At 48.2% G+C, this 27,164-nt stretch overlaps 1 protein-coding gene across 3 annotated transcripts in view; it reads right to left on the bottom strand.

The window, feature by feature from the left end:
• HIP1 (huntingtin interacting protein 1) overlaps positions 1-27,164 on the bottom strand; it is a 143,428-nt gene that overhangs the window by 43,623 nt on the left and 72,641 nt on the right. For all 3 annotated transcript variants that reach the window (XM_081054098.1, XM_081054099.1, XM_081054100.1), the window contains exons 2-4: positions 3,870-3,933; positions 499-641; positions 195-251 (exon numbers count right to left, since the gene is read on the bottom strand). In XM_081054098.1, coding sequence (XP_080910224.1) covers positions 195-251; positions 499-641; positions 3,870-3,933 — 264 coding nt within the window. The remainder of the gene's footprint in view (positions 1-194; positions 252-498; positions 642-3,869; positions 3,934-27,164) is intronic.

A 27,164-nucleotide genomic window follows, 5' to 3' on the forward strand; every position in this document is an offset into this window, starting at 1 on the left:
CTTTCAGGGACCCCAGATAAGACTGTGGGTATCCTTGTACTATTTGGGGGTACCCTTGACCCCTCCCTGATGCTCATGAGAGAAATCCTAAAGAAGTTGAAAGAGATGAATGTGTTCCATTCCATAGACCTTGTCCTGTGGCCTCTGGGAAAGGAGAAGGCACACGCAGCCCCTGGACGCATGTGAAAACTCACCCACATCCTGCTCATGTCACTCAGTTCGTTCTTGTACCTCAGAGAGTCCTTCAGGACCTGGGGAGGGAAGAGAACAGCCTGTGAGAGAAGAGGAGAGAAGATGGTACAAGTTGGGTCTGGGGTGGGGCAGAGAAGCTGGCCAGAGATGCAAACCCACCTCAAATCAGTTACCAAAAAGCCAGAAGAAAGGGGCAGTTGCCATCCTCCGTGCAGAAGTGGACAGTGGCCTTTGTGGCCCAGGCAATCACTTTCCCCACGTGGGTCCCTGGCCCCCCGGCCATCCTCCGCAGCCCCAGGAACTCACATTTGGGTGTCCATCTCGGAGGAGTTTGTGGAACACGTGGCAGAACTTCCAGCAGAGCACAGCATTGCTGGAGAGGGGCAGCCGGTTGACCACAGACCAAAAGGTCTGTGCCCCTTTCTCATGGTGGGTGCCCAGTATGCATGGTGAGGGAGGGTCATGGAAAACAAAGGCACAGCCAACCTGTGGGGCCGAACCTGCAACAGGCCGCTGTGGAGGGCTGTGCAGGGGCACGACCAAGGAGACACTGCTTACAACTAAGACACCCCAGATCTAAATGGGCATCTGGGCAAGTTTTTGGCAGACGGCAAATGTCTCATTCTAATAAAATCCATTTTATTAGACCATTTCCAGAGACGGCAATGTCTTTTGGGAGGGGTGTCTTCTTCTGATTTGCACAAATGCACTCTGGGCCAGTCATGGCTCTGCTTTGCCTTTAGTGGAAAAATGATTTGCTTGGAATTAGGGCCTTTGCAGCGGGAAAACCGGCTCTGCCCTTCATCTGGGTATGCTGAGCTTGTGTTAGGGCCTTCAGTGAGCAATTACAGCTAACCTTTTAACAACACATTAGTTTCTCAGACTTCTCCCTTATCTGTTATTTAAAAGTGAGGACGTGCTTAAGTGCTTCATGGAGGGCTCTGGCCCCTGCTGGGGACCCAGATGCTGGCCAACTGGCACCCTCGGCTCCCCATCAGGCACTCTGCTCTTGCCCTAGAAGCAGCAGTCTTTGTTTAAAATGTCTTTTCCCAAAACTTAAAATGATTCTTCTACCCCATCTCTTCTATAAACCTTCCTGGCCTGGTTCAGGGGTGCCCTCATCTTCCAACACCTTGAACTCCCTGTTTGTGGAATCCTAGGGCCACTTCCTTCTGAGATCAAACTCCCCACCGCCCAGGGACTGACATGGTTTACGTGCAATAAATGTCCATCTGGCCTTACGTGCTTTTAAGTTAGCACTCTAGACTGCTGTAATGATGAGCCTTTTTGGGGTGAGTAGACGATGCCCACATTTCTTGTGTAATCGTTTTCTTAAACAGGCCTCACACACCCGGGAACTGGGCACCATCAACCCCAAGCACAGCTCTTTCCTTGGAACCTTAGGTTCTTTATCAAGGCTCAGGTCAGAAGCAAGGTGCCATTTAGGACAGAAAGACTTTCTTGGGTCACAAACTATATGACTGACCCAGAACATGTGTTGTTTTGCTTCTGAGCTGCAAGGTATCACAAAGTTCCTTTCCTAAACTGAAATTTGTATTTTGAGAGGAACAGGCTTGAACACAGAGTTTTGGGTCTGGAAGCTGAAATCAGCATTTGGTCTTGGAGTGATTTCTGAAATAACTTACCTTTTCACCTAAAATACAGCCCCTCAGACTACAAGGAAGCCAACAGGAGAGATGGGCAGTGCCCGTCCCTGCCATGTACTGACTTCTCATGCTGACTGGGTTACTTTACCTGACAGCAATTTGGTAAAACAGAAGCTAGAATAGATGTGGAACTAGCCGGGCTCCCTGACTTTGAAAGGGGCAAGGAGACCTTTCTGTCCTCCTTTGATTTGATAAGGATTTTAAGGCATGCATTATGTGTCAGGCACTGTAAAAGGCACTCAGGCAGATGAAGAAAAGATAAGATGGCCCTCCAGAAGTGGAACCACGGTGGTCGCAGGGGGAGAAACCTGTTCACCAGTTAGGTATCTGGGATAACGGCTGCCTGAACGGCATTTCTGAAGTCAGAAGCAACAGGGTGCCTGATGTTCTTAAAAGAATCGATAATATTTCGTGATATCATTAACTGGCCTTGAAAACCCTACTGTGAAGAGTTGATCTTTTCAACATTTATCTACCGCTTAGAAATTGTTTATCACAGAGATGTACAGAATGTTAGAGCCGGAACGTAAGAACTTTGCAATCTTCAGCCAACTCTCTCATGTGACAGACAGGGAGCCAAGGAGCCCCATGGGGCCTACTCCAGGTCCAGAGCAAGCCAGAGAGCTCCGGAGATGGGATTCTGGACCTTCCTCCAGCATCCGTTCTTCGCCCCAGGTAGCCTCCCAGGAGGGGTGTGACATGGCCCTGACACTGTCAGCCTGGTCCTCTCTGTGCCAATCCCCCATCCAGAGAAGCACACGCACACTGGCCTTCGATAACTGTGGCTCTCTTACTTTGTATCTCGAATCAGATGGCTCACAAATCCTTAGCAGGTAGGGGTCAGCACTGGGTAATTCACTCTGATTAAATCAATTGGGCCATTTATAATGAAGGCTTTTCTTGGTTTGTTTTTCTTGGCTCAGTGAAGCAAGGGGACTGTGCCTTTGTGGAAATAAAAGGACAAGCCCTAGCTAGGCTCACTGTTGGGAAGGCTTCTGGGGTACCCGGGAGAGGTCCTACAGCCCCTACCCCACAGGAAATCCCTACTTCCAGCCAAAGCATCTTTCGGCTAAAGGCAAGCTGCTTTCACTCCAGTGAAGAGCAGTACATGCTGTTAGCAACGTTTCCTGAGGGCCTGCTAGTTCTGGGCACGTAACCTGGAGGGTCTCCTCTAGGAACTGAGGTGGGATGGCTTCAAGGCTAGCTGCTGTGGCCTGAACGGCTGTGGTACAGCCACCATGAGCCCAGGAAGGGAACTGCCCATCCTAGACAGCAGCCCAGCCTCCACCTGCTCCACCTCTGGCACACACACAGATAAAGGCTCAGCCCCACTGGCAGCCCCTCCTTTGGCCTTTGGGGACTAAGCCCACCAGCTCTTGGACTCTATACCTCAGGGGCAGATCCCCAGGGATCCACCAGTCAGAGTGCTGCCTGCACTTCTCCCCAAAGCCGCAGACCCATGATGGTGGTCGCCCAGGGCCTCTGCCAACTTGGCATGGTAAAAACTTTCAAGTCACTGGTTCCCTAAAAGAACTTGAGGTCTCTGTCTTCTCCCCTTCTGGCTTAGGGTGAATAACTGCATTGGCTTAGGCCAGCTTCTGCAGCCAAGACCTTTGTTCTGCTTCCATGCTCAGAGGAGAGATGATCGTGTCCCCAAGGGGGTGGGTCAGTATGGCCCTATGGAGTGCTTTGATGACCCAGGTGAAAATCCCTCCTGCAACCCGCCCCGCCCCAAGGAAGCATCTCAAAGGAAAGTAACTTCAAAGGACTTGGCAGTTCTGGAAAGCTGAAGTCCTGGGAGGGGAGTGGGATCTTTGGTAAGCTGCAAAGGTGCCTTCCACCCGGACAGGCCATGGTCTCCGAGGCCAGCTGCTGCCAAGGACGCTGCGCAAACACTGCAGGAGACTGGCCTGCGTGGGGGTTCCCCTTCCTAACGCCTCACCCTGACCTCACTCCCCACAGTTTGACCCCCTTCAGGGTCGGTCTTCCAGGCAACATCCAAAAGGATATTTCTAGCATGTTTTTCCTTTACAGCCACTTCCTGCGTATTAATGGCCTTATTGATGCTGACAGTCTGAAAAACAAGAGGGAGGGGGAGGGAAAAGGAGGATGAGATGAATAAGCTTCTAAGAGTGACAGAGACCCTCCCAGATGCCCCACCCTTTTCTCTCCCTCTAATGACCCTTCTCTCCCTCTCCGCAGACCCTGCAGCCCCCCCTGACCCAGGGCACGGCTCCCCGCGGGGGGCAGAGGTGGGCAGCGCTCCCAGGCCAGCTGGCCCAGGCTGTCCTAAGGCAGCGGGCTTTGCTGCCTGGCATTGGCTGTGCCCAGCTGCTGTGCCCGCCTGCCACTCATTCACTTGGCACAACAACATGGCAATTAAAGCCTGCACAAAGGGAGGCTTTTTCATCCCCCAGGGAAACATTATTTCTCTGGGAGCAGGAGGAAGAGGCGCTGAGATTAGGGAGCAACTGTAGCCCAAAGACCATCCAGCCACTCCTCTCTCACCGCTAGAACCTTCCATGGAGATTCCACCTAGCTGGCCCAGCTTGCTCTCATCTTGTTTTCCTACTCTTGGGCACTTGGTAACTCCTACTCAAATTCCCTTTTATTTCCTTACTTACTTCAAAAGGCATTAAAAATATTCACTCCTTTCAAGTCGTTTTAAAAATCATAACTCTTTAATTTAGCAAAGCACATATACATGTGAATATAACTTAAACACATACACAGGATCATATGTAGGCTGTTTTAAGTACAGGTTTTTCCTTTTTCTGTTTTGCTTTGCTTGCCTTCTACAGATGTCATTCTACTACAAGCCATGTTAGCACCGTTAGGCATCCTACACACACACACACACACACACACACACCCCTACCTACCGAAGGGTTAATTTTGTCACTGTTCTATAAAACCAGGACTGTCACGTACACACTTTTCCACATTTTGCTTCTCTCACTTGAAAATATCTCCTGAAAAATTCACCAAGTGACTTGGTAAACCTCTAGTTCATTCTTTAAAAAGAGAACATCATATTCCATGGTGTGGGTGGGAATGATTTACACAGTCTTTCCCATGTGGGGAGATGATTTATTTCATTGTTGTTGTTTTTTAACCACTGTAATCTATTTTACTAAACATTTTTATACATAGATCCTTTTTATTTTAATTTTTATTTTTTTATTATATGAGTTTCAGGTGTACAAAACAACTAACGATTAGACATTTACACCCCTCACAAAGTGATAACCCCCCAGTCTACTACCCTTCCGACATCGTATATGGCTGTTACAATTCCGTTGACTATATTCCCTTTGCTGTATTTTACATCCCGTGACTATAAACATATATATGTGTGTGTGTGTGTGTGTGTGTGTGTGTGTGTATGTGTGTGTGTACACACACACATATATAAATTATAGTTGACATTCAATATCATATATCCTTTTTAATTGATGCTTTTATTTCTAAGGGATAGATTCCTAGGGGAGAGATTATTAGGTCAAAGTTTTTTTTGTTTTTAACTTTTCACTATGGAAAGTCCAAACCGATCAGGTATGTATGAAGACCAGTCTAATAGGCCCTCACATTGTCAGTCCCCAGAATCAACCATTACAAACTTGTAGCCAAACATGCTTCTTTATGGACAAGAAAGGGCTAAGATGTTCTGTAAAGAGCCAGTTAGTATATAAATATCTTGCAGAGCATACGGTCTCCATTGCAACGATTCAGTTCTGCTTAGTGCAAACGTAGCTTCAGTGATACTAAACAAATATGTAACTGAATGAGTGTGGCTGCAATCCAATAAAACTTTATTTACAAAACCAGGTGGTGGTCTGGATTTGGCTGAGTCTGTAGTGTGTTGACCCTTGCCTTATACCATTAGCTATTGACCCCCTTGCTTCCTGGATTATCTGAAGTAAATCCCAGGCATTGCATCATTTTATCAGTAAATATTCAGTATGAATCTCTAAGAAACTAAAACAAAGGACTCGAAAAATTAACCATAATACTACCATGTTTCCCCGAAAATATTATATGAGACCCAGTCTTCTAGTAAAATAAGACCGGGTCTTTTATTAATTTTTGCTCCAAAAGGCGCATTAGAGCTGATTGTCTGGCTAAGTCTTATTTTTGGGGGAAAACGGTATGATCACACCTAAAATTTTAAAGACAATTCCTTAATATCATCAAGTGTTAGTGCTCATATTTACCTATTGTATCAAAACAAAAAAGCTTTCTTGAAGTTGTTACATATAATCAGGATGCAAATAAGGTTGCTGTCTTGCTTTCCAAAAAGGCTCTAACAATTCCCCTTTACACTAATAATGTACAAGTGCATTCTCACCAACAGGGGTTACCGCTTCTTATGATTTTGTTGGGTCTCATGGGTATAGTGATATTTCATCATTACTTTAATTTGTATTTCCTGGACTGCTGGTGAGTTTTGAGTATTTTTGTATATATTCTTAGGATTGTTGATTGCCTTATCTAGTTAAATACGTCCATCTTATCTTTTACAGTTTCTATTTACTTAAGGTTTCTCCTGCCCCTGGTGGACTCTTACATTTTCTTCTAAGAGTTTTATTGTTTGCTTTTTACATTTGAGTCTTTATCTGGAAAAAATATATATACATACATAATGTATATGTACATGTACACATATATATGTGTATATATAGTATAAAATAGGTTATTTCTAGGTTTTACTGAGTTACGTTCTTTTACATCTGGTTTATGTAACATTTGGATGTGTTAAATCTACTTTTCCACATTTTTTTTTTCTCCCTACCAGACTCAACTCTTTAACAGCATAAGCTCTGTTGTGGATTGAATTGTGTCTCCCCAAAAACTACATGTTCAAATCCAAATCCCCCATTACCTATGAATGTGACCTCATTTGGAAATAGGGTCTTTGCAGATATAATTAGTTAAGATGAAGTCATACTGCAGTAGGGTGGTGTCCTAATCCAATATGACTGGTGTTCTTATAAGAAGGACATGTGAAGACACAGGGACACAGAGGAACACAGGGAGAAGTCCATGTAAAGATGGAGCCAGAGATCAGAGTGATGTGTTTATAAGCCAAGGAACACCAAGGGTAACTGTAGCTAGAAGTAGCTAGAAGAGGCATGGAAGGATTCTTTCCTAGATCCTTCAGAGGGAGCATGATTGTGTTGACACCTCGATTTTGAATTCTAGCCTCCAGAGAGAGAATAAATTTCTGTTGTTTTAAACCACCCACTTTGTGGTAATTTGTTACGGCAGCCCCAAGAAACTAATGCAGGGTCCTGTCCCTATCAGACTGGGTCCTCCTGAGGACAAGTGCCTCCTTCCCTCTTCCCTATGGCACAGGATATGGGGCTCTGCTGAGCACAGCCATTGGCTAAAGGGCAACAGTGAGACCAGTCAAGGTAGATTCTCATATGAGAGATGCTGCACATTGAGAAGTAAAACATTTATTCCCCAACATCTCCTGGTGAAGAGTACTTGTGTCCCACGGAGGCCGAGTGCTTCCAGCTTCCTCCTAACAAATCCTTCCTTGGAACTTGTTGCTCGGCTTTTGCTTCTAGCCTGTTCCGAGCCATTCTCTTTCCTTCAGATTTCCTCACCTGTTACAGCAGTTTAAACTACACTTCTCCCCTGACTCCAGGACAATGATGGGATCCTGGTTTCAGACAGAGCTCTGGGCAAAGTCACTACACTTGCTGAGACTTTAAAAGGTGGCCTGGGGGCCGGCCCAGTGGCTCAGTCAGTTGGAGATCCATGATCCTAACTCTGAAGGCTGCCAGTTCGATTCCCACATGGGCCAGTGGGCTCTCAACCACAAGGTTGCCTGTTCAACTCCTTGAGTCCCGCAAGGGATGGTGGGCTCCGCTCCCTGCAACTAAGATTGAACACAGCACCTTGAGCTGAGCTGCCTCGCAGATGGCTCAGTTGGTTGGAGCGCGGCTCTCAATCACAAGGTTGCCAGTTCGATTCCTCAAATCCCACAAGCGATGGAGGGCTCTGCCCCCTGCAACTAAGATTGAACACGGCACCTTGAGCTGAGCTGCCGCTGAGCTCCCGGATGGCTCAGTTGGTTGGGGTGCATTCTCTCAACCACAAGGTTGAAGGTTCGACTCTCGCAAGGGATGGTGGGCTGCGCCCCCTGCAACTAGCAACAGCAACTGGACCTGGAGCTGAGCTGCGCCCTCCACAACTAAGACTGAAAGGACAACAACTTGAAGCTGAATGGCACCCTCCACAACTAAGATTCAAAGGACAACAACTTGACTTGGAAAAAAGTCCTGGAAGTACACACCGTTCCCCAATAAAGTCCTGTTCCCCTTCCCCCCCCCAAAAAAATTAAAAGGTGGCCTGCATTCCGTAAGGAATTATAAGGGACATACACATGTAAAATGACAACAAGAGACCCAAATCCAGTAAGGTGTGGTCAAGTTCTAGAGGGGTTTGTAGAGACAGTTGTATAGCCTGTTGACCAGAAATGCTAGAAAGGGCCTCAAGGAAGGACCTGTGAGGGTGGGATTCAATTTATTCCACAAATATTTGTTTATACTGAGAAACCAAGTGCCCAAGCTCACACACACACTCAAAGAAATCCTTAAAATTCCTTTAAGCAACATAAAATAATATGCTGTGAGTTTATAGACTCTGTGTGTGTGTGTGTGTGTGTGTGTGTGTGTGTGTGTGTGTGTGTGAAAATTGAAAATGTTCTGTGCTCTAAACGTTTCAGGAGCAAGAAATCCCTTGAAATGGTGATGCTGCTCAGGGAAGCCTTCTCAGAGGAAGAGAGGGATAATTTGTCCCAGGTGCTGTCCCTGCAATTTACCTACTTCTCTTATTTGCAGTGCACGCAAACTCAGGGCCACTTACGACTGTTACGCAGAAAGGGTAAGCCACTTACCCAAGGTCATCCTATTCACTTCCAGCCCAGGTCAGCTGGATCTGCAAGCCCAGCCCTGAATGGAGGGGCTTGCAGGGGCCAGGTCGAGGTCAGGGACGTGGATGACAGGCCATCCAGGGAGAGGAAGCACAATGAGGAAAGGCAGCAGAGTGGAAAGGTCTGGAGCAGGCAGGGCAGCATGTATACAAGGGAGGAAGGAGGATGAAGCCAGAAAGGGTGGTGGCGCTGGGTATGGACATCTAGTAGGCTCGCGAGTGGGCAGGAAAAGACAGAAGCAGCTGGGGGAAGACTGGCCAGCAACAGTGTGAAAGCTGGAGCAGAGGAGGATGGAGCCTGGAGACAGGGAGCTGAAGGAGGAAGCTATTACTAGCAGAAAGTGAAAAAATAAAGGCCTCAACCAAAATGATGGGAGTGAAAATGGTAGGAACCCGACATTAGGTAGGCTCTAAAGTGAATTCAACAGCAGTCAGTAGGCGCTCCCCGTTACAGGGGACACAGCAGAGGGAAGCATCCAAGATGCCGCAGAGGTTTGGCACCTGGACAGGTAGGAGAACAGAGAGGTAGGGCGTCTCAGGCTAGGGGGACACTGTAAACAAAGGACAATGAGGCCAGGAGGATTTGGGATAAGAAATGGCCATTTTTAAAAGACTGAGGAAGCGACCTAGTAGTAGCAGTGGTTAGATTCACCAAGATAACGGCAGCTAATGAGTGCTTCCTACCAACTAGGCCCTGTCTAGCAAGCATTTTGTATTAATTATCTCATTAATGTCTTATAACAAGAATAGGTGAGCATTAGCACGAATCATCTTCATTTTACAGATGAGAAAACCAAGGCTTAGAAAGGCTAAGCAAATTGTCCAAGCCACGCCACCCGCCAGCGTGGAGCTGGGACTCAGCCCCGCAGTGTGGTCGCCTGGCTCAGGCACTGGATCACGGTCCCCTCCACACCACAGAAACACAGCATCAGAATGCAAATGATTCCCACAGACTGGAAAAAGGGGTTAAACTTCACGATGCGCAGCCCAGTCAGTACAAAGGGGTGAGCAGTATAGTATATCTGTCTATATCTAGGCTCACTGACAGAGGGGGCATATGCCTCAAAGTAGTACTTGTGACAATTTAGGTATTTTGTTTGGCTGCTAACTTCATGTTAATATAAGCAACATCTTGATATTGCTTATCAAAATGCAAGTCTGAGATCTGATGTATTAAAAGGAATATAGTGTTCAGAATGAGGGAGGGGGTGGTTCCAATTCTCTATGCAGATCAATTCACACATAAAAACACTCTTCAGTTTTAGGCTTCATACAGGGAAACTGACAAACTAGACCACTTCTAAAAACAGAGCCACCTGGATTGGGATGGACCTGGGACCTGGAGAAAACTTAGAGGAACATCAATATTCTGAAGGGGGTCATGTGGAAAGAGGAATAACTCCAGAGGGGCAAACTTAGGCCAATGGGTACAACTATAGGCAGGCCATTTCTGAATAAACTTAAAGTTGTCTTATGAGAGACTTCCCCATTATTAGAAACATACAGGCAGAAGAAATGAGGCAACCTTGGGTTTATTGTGAAAAAGACTGATCGGTTCAGGCTGGATTAATTCCCACTTTTAGACTGATGGAGGACTTTGGATATCAGGGCAGGAAATTGTGACCAGATGGATATTAGGGAACCACAAAAGGCTCTTGAGCAGGAGAGGGTCCTGATACAAATGCTCCTTCATCCACTGGAGTTTGAGGAGTTACCTCCTCAGTGCCCTGAAGAAGGAAAGTGTGGAACAACTTCTGTGTAGACATTCAGAGTTACCGTACCCCAGCACGAGTCCAGTTCACTGACAAAGGGCCCAGCCTAGCACTGGGCTATGGAATCAAGTTACTTGCCAAAGCAATAGCTACAAGGCATCCTCAAGTCCTGCCTGCCCTGTCAGGACTGTCCCAGAACTTTCTGTTGTAGCTCTGGCAGGCTCACAGGAGCACCCGCTTACTACAGCCAACACCCAAAGTTCTCCAACTAACACTTCCCCAAGCAGAGTTCCCGAGAGGCAGGGTCCAGCCCCGCGCTGTAGGCCCGTTGCCCAGTTTCTGTGGTGAGGCTTTCTGGGCTTAGAGGCAGGGCTGAGCTTCAGCATTCTGGGCTCGTAAAGGCAAGCTGTGGGCCCTCCAGGGCCTCGGAACGTCAGACACGGGACATTTCTAAGGCAGGAGTTCGCAGCTACGACAATGAGTTTCCTATACTTATGTAATACTTTTGGTGCCTGGGATTCCACCCCATGTCACTCACTCCTCTACTCTCTTCTATATTCCAAATCCCGCCCCGTCGTCCCAGCGTGGACCAAACATTACCTTCCTTTGGACTTGCCAGGCTATTCTGGCCAATAATGTCTCTTCGTTCCTTCTTTCTTTAGGAATTCCTATTTCTCTTCATGAGTTTGACACTTAGTATATTATATTGTCCTACCTCCCCACACAGATTAAAATCCTGAGGGCAAGGACGTTGCCTTCTTCCGTCACTGCCCACAGCTGCTAAGGCACAGTCTTAATAAATCATCACGACGGACAGCTTCCCAGTGCTACCCCTTCTATAGAGTAGCAGGTACCTGATTCATGATCTCTTGAGAAAATCTGCTTCCTTTCCCTCCCCGCCCCAGACTCTCTCTGGAGGAAGTAATTGGGTTCTGAACTGGGCAATGCCTGGGGGCCCTCCCGGGCAGAGGGTGGGAAATTCGGGGCTTAATTTCTCACCTCCGGTCTAGGTTAGAGAACAGGCAGTTCTCCAGATTTCCCTGGAGTCACACGGGATCTAAGACCATGCAGTGTCCCCCCTGAAAGAGCAGCATTGTCCGCCACTTCCTGACCCAGCTGGCCCTTGTGTCCCAAGCTGGTTCCGGAGAGCCAATTATCAGCAGGAACCACAGGAAGGGTGGCTTTCTCCCAGCCCCCTTACCCCCCCACATCTCCATGCTCTGCTCCTTCAGCCAGGCTATAGTCAATGGAAAACCCTTGGGCCTTGGTTATTCAGGGAGAAGGACCCGGGCCCGGCCTGTGGGCCAGCTGGGCACTGTCCGGTCACGCACACAGCTCCTGGCAGGGGCCCAGGACTTGGGCTGCCAAGGTCGGGCTGGCTCGCAAAGGCCCCATGGGCAAAGGTTCTGTGCAGGGAAGGCACACACAATGTGCAGGGGTGGGGGTGGCAGGTCCTGAAGCAAGGAATGGGAAGGCACACCACCCAGACCAAGCAAAGGACAATCTGAGACCAGGCAGGGCAGAGGGGAAAAGAGAAAGTGAGGTAGAAGGGAGACAGAGAAACAAATGTAAATAACACGGGGGAAGGGGGCTTTGCTCAGCAAAGGCCCAGGTGGCTGCCACCAATGTCCCAGTGATGACTGCCTACCGTGGTGGCTGAGGGCTGAGAACCGTTGAGGCCTTACGGGGTCCCTTTCCTCCTCAGGTTGGGAAGCTTAGGTAAACAGGTCAGGGAGTGGTCCTGTTAATACCTGCGATTTGCTCTATGCTCTCTTCCTTCTCCCACCCCAGCCTGCATTCCTACAAGGGCTTCCAGAGTCCATGAGCCAAGCTCAGTCAACACAAGGCTGAAAGGACCTTCTTCCCAAGGGCCTAATCTTGAGACACAGGGCAGAAAGGGATCCTCTGGCTGTCAGCTCCGTCAAGGGGGAGGGGGGGTACAAGGATGGTGATGGGGGTGAGATTTGGGGAGAGATGAACGCAAAAGGCTTCTGCAGCGCATCACAACAAAGATGAGGACAGCTGAAGTTCACAGATGGGACCCCAAACCTGAGCAAGGACGACAGAGCTCAGAACCAAGTTGAGATCACGTGAGCCTCGGGGGAAGGGACAAGCGAGGCACAGACCTGGGTGGCTTCAGCACTGAGTGAGACGGCTCTGGCCTGGCTGTGATACTTGGAAGCGGGTGTCTGGCAAGTCTTTTTACTCCTTCTCTTGGTCGGAAATAACAGAGCAGTCATTGTTGTCAAGGAGGTTAGTGGTCACAGCAGCAGCAGGGCCTCTGCCTCCTCCTCCTAACCCCTGCACTTGAGAATTTGCTTCTGGTCCTCCCTTTGGCCCTGGAGGGCAGGGATCTGACCCCCTATTCTCTGAGTCAAGTTGCCCAAAGCAGCACAGGCAGCAGCAGGTGGAGCCAGGATTCAAACCCAGATCCCTCTCCCTCTCCCCACTCCAGGCTGCCTTCAGCAACGCCCGCAGTCCTACTCACGAGTCAGCTGCCACCTGTCTGCCTCGCTGCCACCCCATGATACTGGCCCCCAGATCTCTATCTATTTATTTTCACTCCTTAGTCAGCTCAACCAGGCCCATAGCTTTGGACGCTTAAATTCTGCCAGCACGCCCACCTACCCAACTATTCTTCTCCCACTCTCCCTAGAAGTCATCCTTGACTGCTGCCTTTGCCTCAGGGCTCCCAAACGACCCATCAGCAATGCCGTCCTTTCCACCCCCAGACCCTTCTGCCTCTCTCCATCTCCTCTGCCTCCACTCAAGCCCCAAACACTATTATGTCCCCACTGGACCACTGAAACGGCCTCTCAGGTGGACTGGCCCTCCCCCAGCTGTCTTCCACCCAGCAGCCAGTGATCTTTGCAAACCATGCATGATTCACACCGCCCTGCTCAGAGCCCCCCGCCACACGTGGAATGAAACCTGCACTCCCACGAGGCCGTGCACGGCATCAACTCCCATTCTCCCCCCTATTCGTCATGCCCCAGCCATGACGGCTGCCTCTCTGTTCCTCAAATATTTATTCTTTTTGTCTCTGATACTCCTTTTGGCTGGAATGGTCTTCCTCCCATTCTTTTGCAAGCTGGATTTTCGTCCTTCTAGAGGCTGCTGACACACCACCTTCTACGCACGTGCTAGACTACAGCGTCTCTCTACCCCTTGCCCGGCACTGTCTCCTCATGACGACTCACAAGCACCCTTGTTATGTATTGTACAAGCCCTTCTAACATCCTGAAATTCCTTTGTGCGTTCACTTGCTTGTTGTGGGTCTCCCACTAGACAGTGAGCTCTGTGAGGGCAGGGACCGTGCTCCCTGCTGCCCCCCAGCGCGTACACTTTGCCTGCCCTACACAGCTGATGGATGAAAGGCCTGCCCTGCTCAGTCCTCTCCTCGGCCTTCCTCACCAGCACCCAACAGCTTGTCTGCTCCACTCTCCTGTCTCGGATGCCCCACCTTTTCCTTCCCCAGACACATTTCTTTCTCTTGCCAACTGAAAATCTTATTGATATTTAAGTGTAAGCAACCCTAACTAATGAGATCAGGCTATTATTTCTTACACTTCTTTTGTACTTAGCAGGCTCCAAATAGTTAAATACTTTGACTCGTCTGCATGTTTTTATAAATGGTATTTGCTATGGATTAAATTGTATGACTCCCAGATTCATAGGTTGAAGCCCTCCCCCAGTGTGATGGTATTTGGAGGTGGGGCCTTTGGAGGTACTTAGATTTAGGTTTAGCTGAGGCCATGAGGATGGGGCACTCCTGATGGAATTAGTGCCCTTATAAAAAGAGACACCAGAAAGTGCTCACTTTCTCTTTTTCTCTATCATGTGAGGACACAAGAAGGTGGCTGTCTAAAAGTCATGAATAATGCCCTCACTGGGGATCTGAATCAGTCAGCACCTTGACTTTGGACGTCCAGCCTCCAGAACTGTGAGAAATAAATGCCTGTTCTCTAAGCCATCTAGTTTATGGTATTTTATTATGACAGCCTGAACAGACTAAGACAGTATTTTTTTTCTTTTTAGTCTTTAGGTGTGCCTTATCTGCTTCCTAAGCTGGGGACTACTGAAATTATGATCACATCTCCCCCTTGCCCCCCACTCTAAAGCCCCCAGACATCCTCTGGCTCTGGGTAGGTGGTGAGTAACTAAACTGTCTGGGTCACACATATTTCAAAGGGTTGAGCAAAAAGAAAGGGACTATTCTTCAGTCTGATAATGTGGAAAGGCATCTGGAGTACCATGCCAATCACTTCTGCAATCCGCGACGTATAAAACCTGTGTTGGGAGAAGGGTGGCCAGGACTGTGAAGCACCTAGAACAACTGAAGTAATAAAGGCTGTTCCAAGTGGAAAACACTGGTGGAAACAACCCAAGTGTCCATCCACAGAGGAACGGACACAGAAAACATGGTATGCCCATACAATGAAATGAGACGCAGCCTTAAAAAGAAGAATGAACTTCGAGGACATTATGCTGAGTGAAATGAGTCAGACACGAAAGGACAGATACCATTTGATTCTACTTATATGAGATACTGAGAATAGTCAAATTCAGAGAGATAGAGGTAGAATGGTGGGTGCCTGGGCCTAGGAGGGGGGGAGTGGAGCGTTACTATTTAATAGGTACAGAGGTTCAGTTTGGGAAGATGAAAAAGGGCTGGAGATGGGTGGTGGTGGTGGTTACACAAACGATGAGAATGTACGTAATGCTACTGAACTGTTCACTTAGAAGTGGTTAAAATGGTAAATTTTATGGTACGTATGTTTCACCACAATAAAAACACACGCCCACACAAAAAGGAATGAGGAACTGATATGTGTTACAACACGGATAAATGTCAAAAACATAATGCTAAGTGAAATAAGCCTATAAAAATTCACATATTGTAGGATTCCATGTATTGCAAATGTCCAGAACAGGCAAACCCATAGAGACAGAAAGCAGATTGCTGGTTGCCAGGTTCTAGTAGGAGCAGGGAATGGGGAGGGACTGCTTAATGGGTCTGAGGTTTCCTTTTGTGGTGATGAAAACATCCTGAACCTAGATAGTTGCAATGGGTGTACAACACTGTGAATTATACTGAATTATACACTTTAAATTGGTTAAGATGGTGAATTTGATGCTATGTGTAAAATAAGTTTTAAGGAACGGTGGAAAACACTGAGGAATTGTGAATGATTTTGATTGAACACCGACTATATGCAGAGCAGGGCTGCCATGCAGGCTGTAAGACTGTGTGCTACACAGCTCCAGGTGGGCCTATGAGACGTGATGGACAACCTGACAACTGGACCAGTCACCTGGGTGAAGGACACTGCATTACGTGCTGCTGGAGAGCGCACAGATGAAAGAAAGTGGACCCTGTCATCAAAGAGTTAACTGTTTATAGGGAGATAAAGACCATCCTCCTTCTTCCTGTTCTTTCCGCCCTTTTCTGACTATGCAGTTTCAGAAGTACTTCATGAAAAAAGAAACCAGTGTGGGTGGACAAATTACTTATGCCCGCGTCTATGCGTGGCAGACGATGAGAAGTGTCAGAAAGCTAAAGCCAAAAGCAGACAAGACTCCCAGAAACGAGAGGACCCCCAAGAGCAATGTTATTACATGAAAAGCCAAAGAACAAGGCTGCTGTTAGCTAATAGTTCAACGTTGATGATAAACTCCTATTTTCCTTCTGTCGTTTCTGTCCAGAATAATCTTTGAACTGGAAAGTGCAGAAAGAGCATTGAAATAGAAAACCCAAGATGAGGGAGGAGATTGTCAGAGAATCCTTGGTGCAGCGTGAGCTCAGGTCTCTGACTTGGGTAACACACAAGGGATTAAAATAACAAGTGAAGGGGGTGCTCAGTCTTGGGGACCATGGCAGGATTGTGGGGAGAGGGACTGCTACCCAAAGATCAGACATCAGCGAGGACAGTCATGATTTACCAGAAGAGAAGAAGGTACAACTCCACACAGTACCCACAAGACATTCCCAACAGAAAAGGCGGCCCCGATCACCAGAAGCTAACATCTGTCCACGGAAAGAAGCCACGTGACACTGACCTCGTTTCCTTCTCAGACTCTAGGCCAGTGTTTCAGGAAAACCAAGTAGACATGATGTGTCTGCATTTCCATTATCAAATCATCTAACAAAGTCTCTTATAATATCTCATAGACAAGGATGAGAAACGATAGGCTACCAGGGGTCGCCAACTACTGACTGCCAGCCAGAGCTGGCCTGTTGCCTGTTAGTGTGTGGCCTGTGAGCTAAGATTGGTTTTTACATTTTTAAAGGGAGGAGCAGGAGGAGGGATGGAGGAGAAGGAGGAAGAAACAGCAGCTGGCCACAAAGACAGAAACATTTACTATCTGGCCCTTTACAGAAAAAGTCTGCCTTCCTCTGGGCTACACGGAGATCCATGCAGGTAGATGTGCTCATAGGTGCTGATGACAACATCACCTTGCGGGTAAGGTGTGCTGGCGCCCCCAGCCTGTGTCCTCCTCCCTGTGTTTACCAGGAAGGGTATATAGATGGCACAGTGATTGAACTAGTTGATGTCGGGAGTAACAGCAAATGCATCTGGATGACAGTGGTAGAGTATGGCCATGGGTGATAACCAACAGAACAGAACATACCTGGGCGCAGAATCCGACCGCCTATGGCCAAAGAGCACTAGGTGAAAAGGACTGAACGAACTCCCAGTGAGTTCTCAGTAAGTGTGTGAACAGTATGATGTGGTCACTATAATCAAATTTATGAAGCTAATTTCATTTTGAGAAACATCAACAGAATTACATGATCTAGAACAAGAGCCCATCCTTGGCTTTACAGCTTTCAACCACATTTAAGTACTGATTCATCCTACCATTATCCCCTGCTGGGCACCGAATAATGTGTTCCACTGGGCACCCCATTGTAAGAGGAATATGGATAAAGTGGGCGTGTGCAAAGAAAACCCACTAGGATGGTGAACCACAGAAGGTCCGATAAGAGAACAGAAGTCAGGGAAAGTGGTGGTGGGAGAAGCAATGGGGGAGAAAGGGCACAGAGGTCTTCAAATATCTCAGTTCCCAACATCTGTGAAATGGAAGGCCTCAGGCTTAAAATGCGGAGCCTTGAGTGAAGTTAAAAGAAGCCAGGTTCTGTATTCATCATCTCCCCAAACTGGAAACAATTCAAATGTCCTTCAACTTGGGGACAGGTCAACAAACGGCGGTACCCCGTCATGAGGGGTCTCAGCTCCCACTCCCTGCACCAGAACACAGGACATGGTGAGACCAAAAAGGAACACCCACAGAGCCATGTGTAGGGGGTTCCTACCACTATATTCTTGCTGGCAGCTGGGTTGGACACACAGGAAGCAGGAGCCACACGATCCGCAACCTGCTGTCCCTGCTGTCCGCTTCTCTGCCAACCCACCAAGCCAATCCACTAGTGCAGCCCCGGCAGTTATATCAGTAGCTGATGGCTAACCGGTAACAGCTGATGGCCATCTAATAACTGAGCCAGCACCTTTCCACATGAAGCCGAGAGCCTGGAAACTGCTCTCTGGGACTCTGTCCCCACACAGCCATACCACAGAAAGCTCCTTAGCAATAAAAAGGAACAAACTGCTGATTCATGTTGTCAACATGGATGAATCTTACAAGTATTATGTCAAGTGAAAGAAGCCAGACACAAAAGGCCACATGCACGATTCCACTTACATGACATTCTGGAGAAGTTAGAACTACAGGAGTAAGAAACAGATCAATGGGTGATAGGGTGGGGGCAGGGGAAGGGGTGGCTACAAAGGGGCAAGAGGGAATTTTGAGGGGTGAAGGACCTATTCTCAATCTTGATTGTGCAGAGGTTATCTCATTGTATGTGACTGTCAACACTCAGAACTGTACACTAACAATGGTGAATTTCACTGTATATAAGTTATATTTCAGAAAAAATAAAGAAACCAGGTTTAGTGAGAGGTGAATAAGGAAGGTGGGCACTGACACTTTGCCTGAGCGAGGGGTGTTCGGCTATCAGAGGAGTGCTTACACAAGATGGTTTTTAAGGCCCCCTCCACCCTATGATCCCATGAGTCTGGGAGGAAGAGGGGGAACTGGGGAAGGAGATTGAGAAAAAGCAGCTGGCAATGCAGGAAGAGAATGGAGGGGGTAGGGGTATTTCAGTTTAGAGGGAGCTGTCAACTGTATCAGATCCTGTGAAAGGGGGCAGAGGGGTGAGGACTGAGAATTAGCCACTAGGCAGCACAAAGATGTCATCAGACCTGGGAAAGAGCTGCTCCAGGTGAGTGATGGAGGCAAAAGCCTGCGTGGGGAGGGGTAAGAGAATGGGAGGAGAGGAGTGGGAGACCATCTGGACAGAATGGATGTCCGCTTCCTCCCAGGGCCTGGGACTCTGAGGGGGGCTCTCGGGACCACGAACAGCTCCTCATCTCTCTCCTTCCCTCCAGGCCCTCCCATGGGAGTCTCCAGTTAGAATGGCAGCTCCACAGCTGGTTCTCCTTCCCCAGACAGGGTCAGATAGATGAGGAGTACAGACAGACAGGGAATCTTTCCAGATCGGGAGCAGAGGGGCTACAAAGGCCGTCTGTTTTGCCAGAGACGAATACCTATCCTCCTTTCTCTGAAAACAATCCAGGAGGCTCGTAAATCCCTCGGCAAGTGCTCTTCCGTTCTACAGAAGACCCCTCTCCATCTGCCCCCTCACTACCAGTCCCAAGGCTCCGCTTATTCTGTGGGGGACAAAGTGAGCAAGCTGAGAGCAGCCTCCATCTCGGACAGCTCCTCCACACACTTTCAAACCTCTGAGCCTTCCTGGGTCAGCTCCACCCGCTTGCTGTCACACATCCGTCACACATCCGTCGTACTCTTGTTTTCTCCGCCACTACCCTAGAAGACACCACCCCACCCCACCCCGCCCCCAGCTTTGTATCCCCAAAGCTCTCCACAACTTTTACTCCAGGCTCTGAATCAGACCATTCGGCTCAGTCTCCCTGCCATCTCCATGGAAAAGTCTCATTGCCCTCATTTATCACTACAACTGCCTAACAGCCCCCTTCAGCCAGGTCATCCTTAGGCCCAGATCAGCACATCACCTATTCTTCTGTTCCCACCAAAAGGCCATGCCCACGTCACCCACTGATTTGAGCAGCCTGGTTTCTCGTGTGGGTCTTGCAGGCACCTCTTTTCTCCGCACACCAGCTGCCTCTTCCCACAAGAGAATTTCTATGACAACTCTGGGGGCCTCAGGAGGCCGTGGAATGTAGGGCATGAGGGTTAGACACTTCGACACTGGGTCTCATGGAAAAGGAGGAGCAGGCCCCTCTCCCTTCTCTCCCACCAGCAGGGGGCCAAGGCTTCGGACAGCACCCTCTTCCTCACAGTTCTGCTTCTCTTGTCACGGAGGACGCCTCAGTTCTACTTCCCTAGGAACTGGAACTGCAATGCCAAGTTCACAGGTGTTGCCCTGAGAACTCAGCAAGGCTGCTTTCCGGGCAAGTCACTCTGCCTAGGAAGTCAGGCCTTTTCCCAGTGTCCATGCCTACCAGATACACAGCTGGTCTGAAGAGCTGACACCCGGAGCTGTCTTTCCCCAAACTGCCAGCGTTGTGCAACTTCCTCTCCTTCCCTCCACCAGGCCCCCTGCCACTCTCCACCTCCCAGATTTCTAAGTGTCCAGGGAGTTTTGTCTCTTCTCTGCCTGCCTGACAGTTAGTCCCTGGGTGTAGGGAGCACCCATTCCCCAGCTGTGCCTCTGTGCCTCTCCCAGAGCTCTCCTCCTGAGTGTATCTCTGTCTGTCAAATGAACGAGTCGGGAGGCACATGCCATCTCCAGACAGCGCCACAGCCTGCTGCGCCTCCCTCCCAACATCCTTCAGATCTCTTTTTATTCTATTTCTGCAGCAAACACCCCCAGCTCGCACTCGTATTACTATATAACTGGCCCTCTACCTCTAGTCTCCACCACAATTGACACCAAATAAAGCAGCAGAAATCACTTTCCCCGTGAGTTCTCCCAGCGGAGAAATCTAGAGTGGCTCCTAATCCTGTGAATCCCAAACTCTCCAAGCGTCAGCGTTACCCTCAAACCTTCAGCTTCACACCACTGTGACCCAATTTGCAGGAAATGCAGTTTATGAATAAATAGAATCCCATTTTACACGAGGTGGTGGCTGTGTGAAGATATCTTACTTGGCTCTAGCAAATAATTCTGTAATATTAAACATTCCCAGTATACTGGTTTGGCTCATTCGAATGTGTTTGCTTGAATAATAATGACAATAGCATTTCTCATTTTTGTTTAATCCTTCAGTTTTTCAAAGGGCTTTCATATGCACTGTCTTACTGGTACCGGGAAAACCTTCTGAGAGAGTCAGGGCACACTTTACAGATAAACAAGCGGGCTCAGAGAGATCAGCCATACAGCGTGGCTGGCACCTGCCTTTCTTTCTCAGTCAGGCACACGTTCTAAATCCTACATCTAGATGATTATAACTGAACTCTTAGCTGAAGCCAACTTGTTTAGTAAACTTCTGCCCTGACTTCAACACATCTGTCGTCTTAAAGGCAGATTTCTCTCCATCTTATAAAACATCCAACCTGCCCTACTAGCAGATGTTATGATCTGTTGGTCTAGGGAGAACCAAAAGGAGAAAGTTTTTCAGAAAACCTAGAGTAGGTATCTGAAAAAGACCAGACCTAAGGCCAAACAACCTCTGAAAAATCAACCTTCTACTGTTTTCAAGGAAGCAGATTCTGGTTTTAGTTGCTCACACACCTTCCACCAAACCCTTAACACACAGTTGTGTTCTTGAGGAACCCATTCCAGTTTGAAGGGAAACAGAGATGGGGTGGTGGCTCTGTGACACCCAGGTTCACTATAGACAGACACTGGAGAATACCTGAACAAAACTCCGCCACAAGTCCTTGCTTGTGTCTAAGATAGCAACAGGTAAGTGATGTACTGAGACGGAATATTCCTGAGCCCTGAGCTAACTCCAGCTCCCAGACAAATCAGCCAGTCCTGTAACAGTCTGTGGCCAAATCCACACCGGCCACCTGCAAAGCCCCAAAGGGCTGCGTGTCCAGCCTCGTCAGTTCTGTAGTGCAGGCCTGGACGTGGGAAGGGCAAATGGGACACGGGTATCTCTTTGGTCGGTGGTGCTCAAAGCAGGCTGAGCATGAATAGCACCTGAGCACCTACCTGTACCCCCGTAGCACTCACACACCCCTAACAGATTCCTTCGCTCCAGCCCCAGGTTGGATTCGTCTGGTCTGAGAAGGAGCCACTGCTCACCACACTCTAATTCTGGTCATGTTACAGAAGAACATTCCATGTCAGAGTCTAAGAAAAAAATCAGCTAAGGGAAAAGCAGTTATGAAGAGGGGAAAGAAGGAGGGCAAAGAGAACAGGAATAATAAAAACAGTGGAAAAATGGAAAATAAAGAGATTTTTCTCAGCTCAGACCAACATACCTTGATATGAGTAAATGTAAATTGGGGGCAGGGATATGAATTGACGCTAAGGACATTTTTGGAAATTATTATTCATTTTATAAAAGAATTTGGCATCCGCTTAATCTCTGCTAGTACACTTAAAATAGAATTCTGTTTATAGAAGTGTGATTTATACAAAACCACGTTATATAGGCTCAGAAAAATAGCTCTCCTCCCATGTAGTCTAGCTAACTATAGAACTGGCCCAGTACGGATAGTCACCTATTTTCTTCCAAAAGATACCCAGCCTTGCTCTGTGTCACCTGTTTCTATGTTTTACAGATTCTTAAGGGCCACTCCAATCTCTTTTGGTCTTCCCTAAACTTAGGGAACAGTCTGAATTCTTCTCATATATTCACTTATTCATTCAACATATAGTTGTGAAGGCCTGTCATATTCTGGGCACTACTCTAGGAATATAGCTGTGAACAAAAAACAATGCCTCAAAACATGTAGCACATGAGATGGTGATAAATGCTACAGAATAAAAATAAGGCTGACCATGGGGCTGGGGCTGACTGAGCTGGTGTTCTAACCTAACACTGGGTCAGCAGGGAAGGAAGTACAGGTGACAGAGGGATACATCTGCAAGTGATAAGGAAGCAAGCCTGGCACACACCTGGGGGAAGAGCTCCAGGCACAGCCCACCTGGCAGGCGCGAGGAACAGCTAGAGGTTAAGGGTGGCTGCAGCCCAGAGGTCAGAGGTGGGAGGGGCTCATGGACCAGTATAAGGACCAGCCTCTGTTCTAAGCGAGCTAGGAACCCCTGGGAGGTTTGGAGCAAAGGGACAACACCATCTGACTCACTTTTTAAAGAGACTGTGCCTCTGGCTACTGCGCTGAGAAGAGACTGCAGGGTCCAGCGTGGAAGCAGGGAGGACAATTACGACACTAATGGAGTAATTCAGGCCGGAGATGACGGTGGCTCAGACTAGACTGATGGCAGTGGAGGTGCCGAGATGTGGTTGGATTTGGATATATTTTGAAGGTAGAGCTCATAGGATTTGCTGATGTTATGGATGTGGGGTGTGAGGAAGGAGTCAAGGATGGCGCCTGATAATTTGCCAGAGTGACTGGAGGAACCAAGTTGCCACTAACAAGATGGAGAGAACCGTGGAAGGGGCAGGTTTGGGGTGCGGCAGGCAAGCGCTGGTTTTCAGACATGTTAATTGTGAGAGGCCTACGAGACATCCCAATGGGGCTATGAACAAGCAGGGGGATGTACCAGCTTGGAATTCGGCAGAGGTTCAAGTTGGATGTATCAGTTTGGTAATCATTAGGACATAGACGGGATTTAAGAATGAGTAAGTTCACCAAGGAGTGAGTGCAAATGAGACGTCTGGGGCAGCCTGAGGACATCCAACATTTGAGAAAGAGAGATGGGGGCCATGAGGAGTGGAAACAAGAGTCCACGAGGTAGGAAGAAACCAGGAGAGGGCGGCATCCTGGAAGCCACACAAAGAAGTGAATTTCAATTGGGAGTGACCGATTGTGTTAAATGCTGCCAGTAGATCGAGCAGGACGAGAGCTGGAAACTGACCATCGGCCTGAACAGCGTGGTGACCTTTCCCAGGGTGTTCTGGTGGAGAAGGGGGGCAGAGTCTGATGGGGGATTTGGGAGAGAAAGGGGAGGAGGGGAGTTTGGAGGCAGCAAGCACCACTAAGGGGGCGGAGAAAGAAGGTGGAGTCTAGGTTGTCCCTGTTTTAAATGCGAGAAATTGTAACATGTTTGTATATACGTGATGGGAGAGAAGGGAGAGTCGCTGGAATGGGGAAGGGGTCTAGTGCATAATAGGAGGTGGCCGCCCTATTCCAGAAACAGGCCAAGTCAGAGTGTGGACAGAGGTGTAGGCAGACGTGTGAGCTTTCTAGGGCTTACGTCTCATCTCATTTCAGTGAAACGGGAAGCAAGGTGATGGGCTGAGAGTGAGGGTGGGGATACACGGGCCTGCCAGGGAGCAGCACCAACGTTCAGGTCCACTGCAACTTGGAGAAGGGCATTAGGCCAGGCCTCTGTCATCTCCTCCTCCTCTGGGCCAATTCTCCCCCATTCCTTTCACTTTTCCTCACACCAACTCTTCTCTTTCTCATGGTCTTTCCAGCTTTAAAACTGACTGGACCTCGATGGAATCAATACTCAGATACACTTGGTCACGTTGGTATCCTTCAATGAGGCCTTTAGAAGGAGAGATGGAATTGGCGATGCTTGCTTTGGGAAAATAGGCCCAGGGACTTGGCAACAGATGTGTGTGTGTGTTGGGGGGAGCGGGATAGGGGTGGGGGCAACAAGAGTCTGCCAGAAGGAGAGGGAGTATAAGGCAAAATATCCACTCGCCCTTTCAGTTCTTTCAACTTCCTTCCTTTTTCCTCCCCTCCTCGCTTCCTTTTAGGTCTCAATTTCTTTACCTAAAACACAGACTGAACAGTCTCCTCCTCACCGTGTTCAGGCGCTCATTCTCTAATTCAATTAACTTCTCCTGGCCTGTAATAGATCCCAGATTCATTTGCACACATTATTTCATTTAACCCTTCCAGTAACACTGGGACTGCTAACTCCATCGACGAGATGGGGAAACTGAGACTCGGAAGGGTTAAGAGATTCTTCCAGCTCGTCGTGAAGCCTGGCTAGCTAGATGACTCAGCTAGTAAGTAGTAGAGCCAGGATTTGAACCAAGATCTCACTCTGGGTTCGGGCCCATCAATCCCAGCTATATCCTTCCAGGCCTGGGATAACTCAGGCTCGTTTCCACTGAGAGGACACTCAGGTCAACCTCAAGCCCCAGGTCCCAGGAACTGAATCCTTATTAACCCATAGCCAAAACACAGGCCTCACTGATCTCATGTCAAAGCCAAAGAGAAGAGAGTGGGTGCAGGGTCTGGTCGCCCTCGGGAGGCCATGGAATGTCCCAGGTGGCAGGCAGGTGCCCTGAGGAACATTTCCAGCTCTGGACACAGGAAGTAATAGCATGCTGAGGAGGATTTGCTAAACTGTTTTCTAAAGTGGGGTCAGGGGTGGGTGGGAATAGAGGGGAATGGTTACTAATTCCCAAGGTGGATTTCATCATCAGTTGTATGGCTGTGATGGGACTTCCTCAGAAAGCTGAGCAGCCAGGAACTTTCACTTCTGTTTCTTGGGGGGTGAAGGAAAGCCATTCTTTATGGTCAGAGCCATAAGGTTCAAGAGAAGTTTAGGGGTGTGGATGAAGTCACACAAAGAGCCTCAGGACACCCACTGGGAGTCCAGGCCTGCCTGACATTCCACGGGTCTCTGGGCCACCAGCTCCTGGACCAGATCTCTCCTGCAAAAGCGTAGCTCCAACCATGCCAGACATGTCCAAGGCTCTCTCACACCTTTGCTTCATGCCACCTCTCCAACCTAGATTAACACCCTCCCCAAACCATCTCCATGTTTTGAAGTCCTGCCACTAATTAGTCAGTCATGATTTTATTCATTCACTAAATTCATCCACCAAACATACACTGACTACCTGTGTTAAGTACTGTACCGTTAACTCACAGATGAATAAGACTTAAGTCCTGGCTTCGAGGAGTATGGTCTAGATGGGGAGAAAAATGGCGACAGCATGTACACAGTCAGTTAGAGGGGAGACACTGGTGGGTGCAGAGTGCAGGGAAGCCTGCGGGTGGATATCTAACCAAGGCTGACGGGTTGGGTATGGCCGCCCTTCCCTAGAGAAAGAATCATCTAACTCGATGTCCAGCCTGAAGAAGGGGCCAGTAAGGGCATATAGTGGGAGAGGCCAGCACCAAGGCACAGAAGTGGGATCAGTGCCCAGTGTGGGGACTGGCGAACCGTCAGCATTGCTGGGAGTATGAAAAAGCAAAGAGGAGACGAAGACAAGGGAGCCCAATTTGTAGTCATAGGCCAGTGGAAAAGAGACTGGTTTAAGCCACCTTCCCATGTACGTACCACTCAGCTCAACACACATCAATAAAAATAATTCTTAAAAGCCCAACCTTACCACCCAAATCCTTAAAGTGTAAAGCAGTGTGACATGGGTAGATGTGTGCATAAGGAGGTCACTTCAACAGTGGAAAATTGTTACAGCTAAAGTCTATTAACGGGGCAGATTACAATGAAATGATAGATACATCGTCCCCATTTACCTAGAAATACAGTCGTAATTGCTAACGTAATGGGCCAGGCACTTGTCTAAGCATTTGACATATGTACTAACTCCTGTACCGTCACAACAATCCTAGATAGAGGGTCCTGTGACTACTCTACTATACAAGGTGGAAAGCCTGCACAGGGATTCTCAGTTACCTGCCCAGGTGAGTAAGCAGTAGAGACAGAATATAAACCCAAGAACCCATCCCCTCAACCACTGATACACTGTTTCTAGATCTATGGTATAATGTAAGTTAAAATAAACACATTTATACAACTGTATTATGGTATGGCCCCATTTTGTTTAAGTATGTCTTTGTCTATGTGTATATGCTTGTATTTGGTTGAATCAAATGAAAAGTTGGCCACTCTTGACTTATAAAACACACGTGAAGAAGACAGTCTGTAAGGATCTATTCCAAATTGTGAGCAGTAGTTTTGGATGGTGGGATGTGCCTGATCTTTCTTTCTTCGCTTTTTCAAACTTTCTGAAAAATAGCATAGGTTAAACATTTTCCTGTGGATTACCTGTTTTCCCCACTGCAGCTGCCGATGGCCACAGCTGTGTGATATTAAGATGTACCCAAAGGGCAGACCCCCAGCCCCAGTGAAACCATCAGACGCCAGTGTACTATGGCTGTCTCCCTTTGGTGACCAAGAAGCCAAAGGGTGGGCAAAAAGGTGCCCCAGGAAGAGCCCAGAGTTCAAAGCGAGTCCTGCCAGCTGTGTGACTTCTCTGAGCCGTGTCTTCACCTTGAACAGGAGAGTAGGAATCACGCTTTTCTGATAATGGAATGAGACATGAACCAAGGTGCTCTGTTGTCCCACCCTCATTCTAGCTGATATTACCTGGGTACAGCTAAATTGAAGATGGCACCAAGTCCATCCCCAGGACCATGGCCAGAGAATCGCTCATTTGACACTTGGCTCGTTTAGTAGAGATTTGTTGAAAACAAAAGGCAGAGTCTTCCCTCCAATTTCTATGAAATCTGAGAGGAACTGATGAGCTTGCAGTGCTCTCTA

The sequence above is a fragment of the Rhinolophus hipposideros genome (assembly GCF_964194185.1).
Source record: "Rhinolophus hipposideros genome assembly, chromosome: 7".
Classification (NCBI taxonomy): domain Eukaryota; kingdom Metazoa; phylum Chordata; class Mammalia; order Chiroptera; family Rhinolophidae; genus Rhinolophus; species Rhinolophus hipposideros.